Here is a 12,183-nt window from a genome sequence, read left to right on the forward strand (position 1 = left end):
TGGATGCCCATTTGTGCATGGACAAACTGTTGCATGCACGTCCTCAACCCCCGCCCAGGCCAAGGGTGATGAAGAAGTCCATCTCTGCTGCTTTTCCACCCTTTCCAGCGAGGCAGCGCGGGAGATGCCAGAAGAGGGCTCAGCAGGGGAGAGGCAGACCCAGCCCCGGTGACCCTGCTGCTGTGTATGGCCCGCACTGCTCGGGTCACTTCTGCTTTGCATGGAGTAAAAGAGTACAGCCTCTGCTGCGCTAATGAGCTGGTACAAAATTTTCCTCTGTACAGGGCGTTCTCATATTTGTCTCACACCATTCCTGAGTTCACAGACAACTGCCTGATCAACATCATGAAAACTGGGGATGATTTTTATGCTACCAGCGAGACCAACTTCATCAGAAAAATTAATCCACAGACTCTGGAGACATTAGAGAAGGTATAAATGACTGTGTCATTCTGGTTCCTCATCTGCTAATGAATAAAGTTTCAGGCTGACTCATAAGGATCCTTTAATATGTACAGGACGCAGAACTGGAAAGATGTTTTTCTTCTTCTACTATTCCCTTCTGAAATCAGGGGAAAGTGAAATAGTGGAGATAACAGATCAAAATGAAATCCCAGGTAGTTTGGGAAAAGCTGGGCTTTGAGCAATTTCACTTGTACATAATCTATCAACGTTGCAGGAATAATACCACATATCATGCTTATGACATGATTATTTTGGATGATTTCCATTGTTATGCATCTGTAGTTATCAAGTGATTTACACAGTTAACAAATCAGTAGGTCAGTTATATGAGTGCCTTTCTAGTACCTTATGCAAGATATTAATTATTAAAATGAAATTTTGACATCTTGAAATGTACATGAAGGTTTTCTAGCATGCAGTACAGTTTGAGTACAAATTCCAAACTTTAAATCAAACAGAAATCTTTTTGCTCCAGAGGATTGCTAGACTTACAGCCCTATTAAATAAACTACTTTCAGGATGAAATGGGCATTTGCAGAGTATCTTCTTTAGCCAATCCTCCCATGTTACATGGCTGCAAGGGAGAGGTGAATGTAATTCAGATTCTGTAACTTGTTTTAGCCTTGAATTAGGAAATCATTTGAGTACCTATGTAAGTCATTTGGCTTAATTGTTTAAATTTCAAGGCCTTTTGAAAATGAGGTACCAATAAAAGGCTGTCAGTGCTAAAAATCTGGTGGATTTTTGGTGTTAGCTGAGATCAAGTTTAATTCTTTTACACATCTCTAAAATCTCCTACTGTATCATTTTCCAGGTTGACTACAGCAAATATGTAGCTGTAAACATGGCAACTTCTCACCCGCACTATGACAGTGCTGGAAATATTCTCAACATGGGTACTTCAATAGTTGATAAAGGGAAGACAAAATACATTTTATTTAAGATTCCTTCTTCTGTGCCAAGTAAGATATGCCTTTTATCAGTATTTTACAGATACCTGTTAGCAATTTCTTTTCTTCTGAGGTTAAGGGGTGGTGATACAACTCTTCTAGAAACCGATGGTGTTCATTTTCTTAATTTTAACTTATTGTGAACTTAATGTTAACTGCTTAGCCTGTCTGAGCATGTGCTGTTACAAAGGTTTATCTTGAATACTATGTAAACAGAGTATTTCAGTATGAAAAACCTTGCTTTTAGAAGAATTTTATTTTAAAAGAATTCTACTTTGAATATTACTATAGTGAATGAACTCTTTTAGAATAATGTCCATTCCCTGTATTGTGATGTGTAAAGAGACTATGAACAGAAACAATTTTATCTATAGGGCAGTATATATAATTTGAAGTTGTAAATTTTAATTTTCTTCATAAATTAAAATGCTCTTAAAATGATGATACTGTGATTATAGAAAAGCATAATACCAAATAATATCTAATAAAGAGATAATTTCTCTCTAACTTGGCCTACACTAGGCCTTCTGAAATACTGTCCCTTGTTCACAGAGCAAATCACTTGCTCTTTTTCCTTCAAGACAATCTTTTTTTTTTTGTGGTGGTCTTTAAAATCAGCTGCTAATGTGATGTCTGTCCTCTTGGTTGAACAATCAAGAGACCTTCCATAACTGGAAGATAAGTTTGTAATTTCTAGCTAGGGCTCAAACAAAGTCAGTATAGATCAAATAGGAACATCTCTTTTGAAGTTCAAAAACATGAGGGCAATTGAACCACCTTGTAAAGCTGCCAATTTAATTGAACATCTTTCTCCTCTGTGCTGGAACTTCTGAAGACAGTAACCAGTGGAATCAAATATTAAGACAAGGGGACTCTGTATAAGTGGATCCAGCATTGTGATATTCCATTGCTTCACTCAGATGCAAACTTCTGTTAGTTCTGCAGGAGGAAACAAGCCACTTTCTTGCCAGGAAAATGCAAATAAAACTGAGAGGAACCTGTTCCTTCCTACTTCATACATGGAACAAATCCAAGCACAAGATTTGATTGGAATTTATTATAATTTTATTTTTTATCATGTATGTTTAGAAAAAGAAAAGAAGAAATCTTGTCTTAAACATCTGGAAGTGGTATGCTCCATCCCTTCTCGCTCTCTGCTCCACCCAAGCTACTACCATAGCTTTGGAATCACAGAAAATTACATTATCTTCATAGAGCAGCCATTCAAACTGGATATTGTCAAAATGGCAACTGCTTACATCCGAGGTGTGAACTGGGCTTCCTGCCTTGCCTATCATAAGGAAGATAAGGTATTTTTCTTAATGCTGAACAAGGGGGTCAGCCAGGCCAGTGACCTCTTCCACACTGTTCTGTTTTAATCTGGTTCATTAATTTTAATAATCCCTCATTTTTTTTCAACCCTTGACTTTCATGTTGCACATTTTTTTGGAAGTTGTTTTTTTTTTAATACTATCTCCTATCTCCAGAAATTTCACAAATAAATATCTGATGCTGAAGTGCTTGAGAAAGGGGATAGTTTGGCATTGTTAGAAATACTGTGTGCTAGAAGAGAAATTCAAAACAGCACTAGCATTCCAGACACATACAGTTGCTCCTGGTCCAAACAAAATACTGTATATTGTGGATAAGATCTGTTCTAGATCCATTGCATGAGATAGGACAGCCAGACTGGTGAAGAAGTCTGCATCCAGTGAAAGGAGAATCTTTCACTGTGGCAACTGAGGAAACAACCAGTTTTCTGAGGACCTTATTTCCATGTGCTCTGGCCATCAATAAGTGGGGCATGCTGGAGTAAAGGGCACCAGCACAGAGCAGTACAAAGACTCTGGACTACAACAGATTTATTGAATTTAAAAATAGAGCAGATTATTTTCCAGATTTTACCATAAAGCTCCAATCCTCAGCCTGGCCCAAATTGTAATTTGTAACAGTAAAATGAGTTTAAAGCATTTCCACACTCATTTTACTCTGGAACCTCTTGTCTCCTAGCAGCAAATCCTGAATTCTTAATATGCTTCAGTAGAAACAGACAGTGCATTAGATTGTTGACGGCTATCAATAAAAATGGTTTCTTAACTAACGATTTGCTGATCATTAATGGTTTTAAATAATATTTCTTATCTTTCAGACTTGGTTTCACTTTGTAGACAAGAAGACTAAAAAGGAAGTAACCACCAAGTTTTATACTGATGCTATGGTGCTTTTTCACCATGTAAATGCTTATGAAGAGGATGGCCACATTATTTTTGATATTATTGCCTACACAGACAATAGCTTATATGATACGTTCTATTTTAAAAACCTGAGTAAGGACACTGAAGAGAACAACAAGCTTACCTCCATACCAACCTGCAAACGGTTTGTTGTTCCTCTACAGTATGACAAGGTAGAGAGAAACTGGCTTTTTAATCTGTACTTTAATCAGTAATTTAAAATACATCAGTGTGAATTATGGATGAATTATTAGTTGCCAGCCCTTACATGCAAATGTCTAATTCTTTTAAAATAACATATTCACAAAGTGTGCAGGAGTTTTGTTTTGTGTACGTATTGTGAGAAATGGCAATGAGCAAGCAGCTGGGCATGCAGTTACATGGATCTAGGTTCTAATACCATCCTTTATGGAGAACATGGCTATGGAGCATACATAATTTCCTTACCAGTGAGATTATTTGTAAAATGCTATCAAATACAAGCAGATATATCAATTTCGCTGTTGACTGGAAGGGCATGCATGAGGTTTTGTACAATCTGTTTCTTCCACTTTACTGGAAGCCTATATATATTATGCGCACACTCCCAACTGTTGCAATGGTTTTATTAAGATTAGAAGATTTTATTTAAGTGTGAGATTTACTGGGAAGAGGGAAGATTTTATCTTTCAGTTTAATTCAAAACATCATTTTAGATCATTGTTTGCAGGGAAGGTTTTATACTGCCCAGCAACTTGAACAAGTTTCTGCCTGATACATTTGGAATGGATAATACTTTTCCTTTCTACATCCTAGAACCTTGCTGCTTTGTTCATGCCTCAAAAACAGCTATGCAGCAATGACAAAGGATGTGTTGGATCACACCAGCTATCCTAACTACCCTGAAATCTTAAGAATTCAACAATAGTGTATTAAAAACAAGAGTGCATTACACCTATTTTTGCACTTGATTTATAGCAGGTGCAAAAAACCTAACCTTCGTGACTTTTAGTGGGAATTCAATATCTAATTCCTGGAAACCCATCTTCATTAATTAAATTCACAAAATATGTAATCCATTTATTGTGCTTCTGCAATGTAGCCATATCTATTTAAACATTTCTAAAGGCTCAGAATGATTCAAAATTATTAATCTACAATATATTAAAATCCTCTGAATATAACAAGATTTCTAATGAAAAGGTCAGAATCTAATGTTACAAGATAAATGCCATAAAAAGGAACTTCTTGAAGCTGGTTTATTTGTTTAAACCCATAATTGTCTATATTAATATAAAACCTGGTAAAAGATCTAATTTAGAAGCATATTCTTACAGACACATTACTTTTTTATTATATATCTCTTGCAGGATGCTGAAGTAGGTTCTAATTTAGTCACACTTCCATCTACCTCAACTGCTGTAAAAGAGAAAGATGGCAGCATCTATTGCCAACCTGAAATACTATGTGAAGGTGAGACATATCCATTATACAAATCTCAGATATGTTCTCTAACACACACATAGGTGCATTCTAATAATGCCTAATAGCTGTTGATATATGTAAGATCTTTATAAAGCTAAGAGAAACAAAACTTTTAATTAATATGTTTACTGCAGATATTTTCAATATATTTCTCTTTACTTCCCTCCTCTGGGTCTATCCAGGAATATATGACCCTGAACGTCTCAGATACATATTTATCAAGAGTGAAACCCTTTAAATATCTGCAGTTACATCAGTGTTATAGTAATATAGGATCCCAAGTCTGATCTTATGATTAATCTTATTAATATGGCTTGCAAATCTACAAGAGTAATTTTAGTTAAATAGGTCAGTTATAAATAGTAACTTCAGTTATTGCTGTATTTTATAAAGATTGCCTTTGAAAGTGGATTTTAAAACTTTTTTTCAGGGGATAATAACAGGAATATGTAAACAGTATATATTTACCTAAAGTGAATCTAATTTCTTAGAATGATCACCTCCAATTATATCTCAGATGTTCACGTCTCATGCATTTATGAAGAAAAAAAAAAAAAAAGAACCCTCATAAATTCCAGTATAATGAATCCCTAAGAATGAAAAATTATCATTTTTGCACTAACATTTGAACTAACAAACAACTCTGGATTAATTATGTTGTGTTAATATCCATCTTCAGCTTTTTAGAAATTCAGGCATAAAAAATCTATGCAACACCTGTTTTAAATACTATCAAGGTTTTTCGCAGAGCAAAACTACCTGAAGATTGGCATATGTAAATGTACATTTGAGTTACTTTTCTTCTCTTGTTCCTAAGTCTTGAACTTTATTTTATCCAGCGATAGAACTGCCTCGCATCAACTATGACTATAATGGCCAGAAATACAAGTACATCTTTGCAACAGAAGTCCAGTGGAGTCCAGTTCCTACACAGGTATAATTAGCATTTACAAAGTCAGAAACTGTATTTATAGAACACAAATCAAATTTAATCAGTTTTAAGTAGACCATGCTTTACTAGTTTGGCCCAAAATATCGCCTAATGTGCATTCATACATACAAATTCAGTGTGTGGTTCTAAGGCCAGAAAATGAACTCTTTTTTTCAACATCAAGTTAAAGCTTCTAAATGACGATACTGCAGTTGGGTACTATGTTCGTAAACTGCAGCACCTCAAAGCAGGGAGATGAAAAGTTGGAAGTATATGTAGCTTACTTGTATGATTAAAACAGCCTCACCGGGCCAAACTATGGAAACAATTTGTCTTCATTTTATTAGTTGAAAATCTGGAACATTATTATGAGCTGTTAAAAACACGTAGTTCCATAGGCACCAGAACAAACACTTTCTTACAGATGTGACTTGAGATTGGATTCTCAAATATTCAATAGTTTATATGTTTCTGTCTAAACTTTTCCCATTGGTGGGTCATTCACATGCTAAGAAACATGAAATGCCTGAATTCTTATAAGGGTGAACTAATGCTGTATCATTTCCCTCATAAATATTAATAAACTCAGGCTTCTTTATCCAGCTTTATATTTCCAGAAATTCTCTTGAATACAATAGTTACTGAGACTCTCACTTTTCTGCCAAATTGGGCAGAACTACTGTAATGTGCCAAGAGCTACAAAGGAGAGAGTAGGAAAAAGAAGTACTAAACAGACATACATCTGTAATATTTTTTCCCTTTAGGAAACATAACTAAAAAAATAAGCTATTGCAACAGTATCTAATCAATTAAAAATATTAAAACAATATCTAATTTTTCAGAAAGCTTTATCTTTTGCTTGCTAGTTTGGTATTTAGAGTGTAACAAATGCTTCATTTGTGTATGCATGATGCCAACTTTTCAGGAGACAGCCTAGAGTATAAATAGATTAAGATGGAAAGTATTAATAGCTGAAGGTAAGAGTCTTGTACAGACAAACTCACTGTTTACAGTTCTTGTTCTGTAACTATAAGGCAGCACAAATTGAGTTTACTGTTGGTCCTTGTATATAATTACCACAACTGATTACAAAATATAGCTGGATTTCTGCATGATACAAGAAAATTTATTGCAACACATCTGCCAATAGCTCAAACAAATCTGCAAGTTTGTGATTTCCAGTGTAGATAATCCCTGCTTGACTTAAATATAATAAAAAATTCTGCTAGAAGATTTTTTAATTTTCACATTAGTTGCTCTTTAATGAACACAGGCACGACAACCAGTGTGTATAATCCTTAGGTAAAGTCTGTCAGCGAAATTGCTGTCATCTTGGTTACAAGGGATAATTCTCAAAATTCTTCCTCTAGTAATTTGAATAGTTTCATTTTTGTGTAAACATATTTTTTGACTAAAGGTCAAAAGGGAAAAGAACATAACTGCATCTGTATGGGTAGAGAAAATGTCTTAATAGAATTGAACTGAAAATGCCATGCATCCCCACTGGCACTTGGTTTGGTCAGGCCCTTAACTCATTAATGAGATGAAAATCTGTACTCTGTTCCTTCAGTAAATGCCAGTATCTGTGTGGAATTCTTGCCCTATTGGTTTAATCTTTACACGTCACTATTAGCCTTTGTTCTGGCATATATACCCTACTTAACAATAGAAGGCCTTGAGAAATATTGAGGTCACAATAAAAGGAAAATAATTCACAGGATTAGAAAATGGAAGGTTTAAATCCTGTTTACTGCTTTACTACAGAATTGCAGTGATTTGGCACAAGTCACGTGTTCTGGGCCTCGAACTCTTGCTCTGTATAGCGAGGGCATTATTTATAGTGAAGGTTCTCTCATGTTCCATTAGTATTTGTAAAATCCTTAAAGCCCATAAGTGAAAGGTGTAACTGCAATCTAAAGAAATGAAATGAAAAGAACATTGTGTGATTATGCAGCCACTAAATGTGACACCAATGTTTAACATTTTCCACGTGCTTCCTTCCTGTGATGACACATGCCTTGTTGCTCCTTAACTCTTAGCATTGGTCCCCCATGTCAGCAGTCTGTTCATGTTGTACCTTTGGAATAAACCACTGTCTGGGTCACTGACATTTTTCTTTTCCGGTCATAACAATTTAGATTGTAAAATTTAATATCCAGACAAAGGAAATGCTCTACTGGGGAGAGGACCGCTGTTGGCCATCTGAGCCCATTTTCGTTCCCAGCCCTGATGCAAGAGAAGAGGATGATGGTAAAATAATGACAATATTCTGAAATCTGGGGTTACATAAGTTTTGCATTAAATATTACGAGTTTCATTGTTCTTAGTCAAGAAATCTGGTTGATGCTTCCACTGTGATATTAAAATTAGCACCAGCCATTTTACTCCTACAGACAAAATCCCAAAGCAACAATAGACTAAAATCGGCTTGTGTAATGTCCCAAGGTAGCCATAAACAATAAACCCAATGCTTAGGGCTTTCCAGAGAGCCACTCGGAGATGGATTTATCAATAGTTTGGAGCAGCTGAAGCTGTGGGAAGTCAGTGTTGTTATAGATGGGAACGTGAAGTAGCACTGTAAGTATCCCTGTAATCTTGATCCAGTTCTGTTTTCAGATGACTCCTTGCAAAGGTAAATGGCAAATAGCTGAAAGGATGAATCCCAGTACTTCCAGGCACACAGTTCAGTGCTGGTTTGCTTTTTTCTTTCCCAGTGAACTGCAGACAGACCAGAGAAAGGCACAGGAGGGGATTGTTCATTAGTTCTTTAGCACACTCGATAGACTTCTTGATCCAGTAAGCACATTCCGTTTGTGTCCTAGAATGCTTAGGAAACAAGAATTCTTTCCTGACAGTTCTATCTTTTCTGCTTGGTGTAACTAGTATGGTCTTAATTCTCCATTTGTATGTCATAGGTGTTGTTCTAACCTGTGTTGTGACATCTGATCCAAAGCAAGCACCCTTCCTACTTGTTCTGGATGCTAAAACATTAAAAGAATTGGGCCGAGCCACAGTAGATGTAGAAATGCATCTGGACCTGCATGGAATGTTTATACCAGAGAAAGATTTGAAGACTGAGACTGAGACTGAGTAAAATGCTATTTATCCTATTACACAGACTGAGACAACCTTACACTGAGTGTGGGATAACATCATTCAGGAACAACTTTACCTTATGACAAGAAATGACTAAATAGTATCTCTTCAATAACTATATATAATCTCTTACAAGAGATAGCAATAACAAGGTTCAGCATAGCACCTCTCCTTGTTGGCTCCTCTAGCGCTTGGAAAAGGAAGTTATCATCAGTGCATCCCAGGAACCTCCTGGATTGCTTATGCCCTGCTGTGTTGTCCCTCCAACAGATATTGGGGTGGTTGAAGTCCCCCATGAGGACCAGGGCTTGTGAACATGAAGCTGCTCCTATTTGTCTATAGACGGCCTCATCTGCTCAGTCTTCCTGGTCAGGTGGCCTGTAGCAGACCCCCAGTATAATGTCACCTGTCCCTGCCTTCCCTTTATTCCTGACCCACAAGCTCTGGGGCAGCTCCTCACCCATCCCCAGGCAGAGCTCCCTGCACTCCAGCTGGTGGTTGATGTAGAGGGTGACACTGTCTATGCTTTACTTGAGTAGAATATAGCTTTCTGAACAAATCAAGGACTGTATTTATAGGGTGATGTATGGTATGAGTCACATATGTCTTCAGGTCATGTAGCTTTCCTGGACTGTTTCAAGACTACAGCTCATGATGAAAGTTGTCTCCTGCCAGAAAACCTCTTATTAAACTATCTGCTATGATACTAATGATTCATGGTAATGCATTCTCTTGGTGCTTGCTTTCTTAAACCCCACCAGAACCAAAGCATTACATTAAGGTGCTACAACTTTCTAATCTAGAACCTAAAAAACTTGCATTGCTAATAATTTTGTGGTGTATTTTTCCCTTTTATGTTGATGAAAACAAGTAACTTGAAATAGAATATATGGAAATAGAATATGTTTTTTTGTAACATTCAATTAGACTTTAGTACTGTTCAATTTTGCATTTAAATCAGTTTTCCTTGAGGATAATATGTGACATGACTTTTCATGTAATTAGATTATTATGTTGTGTAAAAAATAACCAGAAATGTAGTATTTATTAATAATGCTACTAGTCTCTGCTAATAACAGCATGTGTATGAATGAGAGCAGTATATTTCTAGCAGAACTCAGATGCACATGTTCAACAAACTGTTTAGGTAAAAATGTGAAAGACCTAATTTAGACCTCATACGAACTACACTGTAGCTGAAACTACAAGCTATCGTTGCTATAGCGAAGCATTTGCTTTATTGTTTGCTTAGAAGCATCCATGTTCTGACATGGGTTTATCATTGCCTGTAACAGATGCTTCCCAATAAAAGCACACAACTCTCATTCATAGTCACAATTAAAAAACATGTTTCAACATACAGTTCAAATATCAAGTATACCGTGACAGTTTTTTGTTATAGGAGTGGCATTTCCTAATCCTCGGAGTGTATTTCTGTTTTCAGATTTGGGGCATTGATTTTTCTTTAAATGAGAGATTTTTTTCCTTTGAATTATATTTTCCTATTGTAGCTACCTTTACTGTTGGAGGTGTCTTTACTGATGGAGAAAATTAGGTGTACAGCCATCCATTTTAGGAGTTCATCTGATCCGTACATATCACCACACTACTCAGGTATCTCTCACTCTTTTATATATGCACTCTTATGGTGTCTCTGCTGCTCACTGTGTTTTACAGGTATGAAAAAGAATTAAATAATTGTCATTTACTATCTCCCCATCACATGAGAATCTGGGCTTTGGTGACTTGTTCGTGATTACGTAAGCTGTTTACGGCAGAGCAGGAACTGAACCAACACCATCCACACTGCTTGTTCACTCTGCAACAGCTATACCTCCCTTTCTCTGTTTAAGCCTTTGCAGTTTGTAAGTATAAGGAATATAGTGGCTATTTGTAATGTAAAAAAAAAAAAAGTCACTGTGGTCAGATCTAGAGTTAAAATAATGCAGTTTCGGGCATTCAAATGTTTATATATTCCATAAAATGGAAATAAACACTTCCGTAAAGCGTGTCTGCAGCAATAATCATCTTTAGTGTTTTCAAGGCATATCACCTCTACTATTTAAGAGAACTTTATCTTCTAAAGAAGAAACTAAACTCCATTTTTGTAAGTAATATGGAACTGGAATAGAAGACTGATTCCTGATGTTGGCAAAGGACACCAGCTGTGAGATTGTTTCTTTTAATCTGAAAAAGTTTGGATTTAACAAGTCTCCACAAATATCTCTGGAATGATAAAGTGGTAATGAATCAAAAGTCTAACCATTATCATAGATCTCCTTTCAAGAGTTTTTCTCCAGAATTTCTTCTGTGGAATTCATAGTGTTATGTTTTAAGTTGATCATGAGGTTGTGTACAGGAGGTACTTGGTTACTGAGGGGCTAACTTACTGGCAGAGATGACCTGATGGGGGAATATTATTCATCATAGAAAAAAAAAAAAAAAAAAAGATCTGTTGTCTGCAGTTCAAGATAGCAAATATGTTATTTATGTTCATGTATACTGCGGAAAATAAATTATAAGAACTTGTCTTCCGTATGATTTTTTAAACTAAGTGTGCCATATTCCCTTGGTCAGTATTATACAGGATTTGATTAGCATCAAATCTGTAGTCAACCTGAAGAGAAAAACAATGATGTAAATCTGGATTTGCCAATTCCAGTACCCTCCTGTGGCAGAGACAATATGGAAAAAACCATATGGCTAATCACAAATTTGTTCAAGAATGATTTTAGCAGTTGCAATAGTAATCTGATGAAACATTTACTCTGAATATGGTAATACACTGTATCATTTCTAGGCTGGCAATAACAAGGGGGAATGCATATATGCTTTGCCAAGTGGCTGCAAGGCCTGTGGGTTTTTTTTGTTGTGGTAACATGGTACATGGTAATGAGTCTGTCATTTGGTTTGTTTTTCTGACATCCTTCACTGTGAATGAAATCTTGAGGGACAGAAAGGTTAGATTCTTCTTTTGCACCATTTAAAGTCATAAATTAGCCTAGTAAAACTAGTGGAGGTAATGTAATGGCATAAAAAAATA

General features: G+C 36.1%; 1 protein-coding gene across 1 annotated transcript in view; it reads left to right on the plus strand.

The window, feature by feature from the left end:
• Positions 1-11,607, plus strand: part of BCO1 (beta-carotene oxygenase 1) — a 68,602-nt gene extending 56,995 nt beyond the window's left edge. Inside the window, exons 5-12 of the mRNA XM_009967614.3 lie at positions 285-432; positions 1,280-1,427; positions 2,505-2,725; positions 3,565-3,822; positions 4,999-5,101; positions 5,953-6,047; positions 8,183-8,294; positions 8,960-11,607. Of these exons, the coding sequence (XP_009965916.2) occupies positions 285-432; positions 1,280-1,427; positions 2,505-2,725; positions 3,565-3,822; positions 4,999-5,101; positions 5,953-6,047; positions 8,183-8,294; positions 8,960-9,138 (1,264 nt within the window). The 3' untranslated portion in view covers positions 9,139-11,607. The remainder of the gene's footprint in view (positions 1-284; positions 433-1,279; positions 1,428-2,504; positions 2,726-3,564; positions 3,823-4,998; positions 5,102-5,952; positions 6,048-8,182; positions 8,295-8,959) is intronic.
• Positions 11,608-12,183: the final 576 nt, after the last annotated feature.

Source organism: Tyto alba, unplaced genomic scaffold (assembly GCF_018691265.1).
Source record: "Tyto alba isolate M040663 unplaced genomic scaffold, T.alba_DEE_v4.0 Super-Scaffold_26, whole genome shotgun sequence".
Lineage (NCBI taxonomy): Eukaryota > Metazoa > Chordata > Aves > Strigiformes > Tytonidae > Tyto > Tyto alba.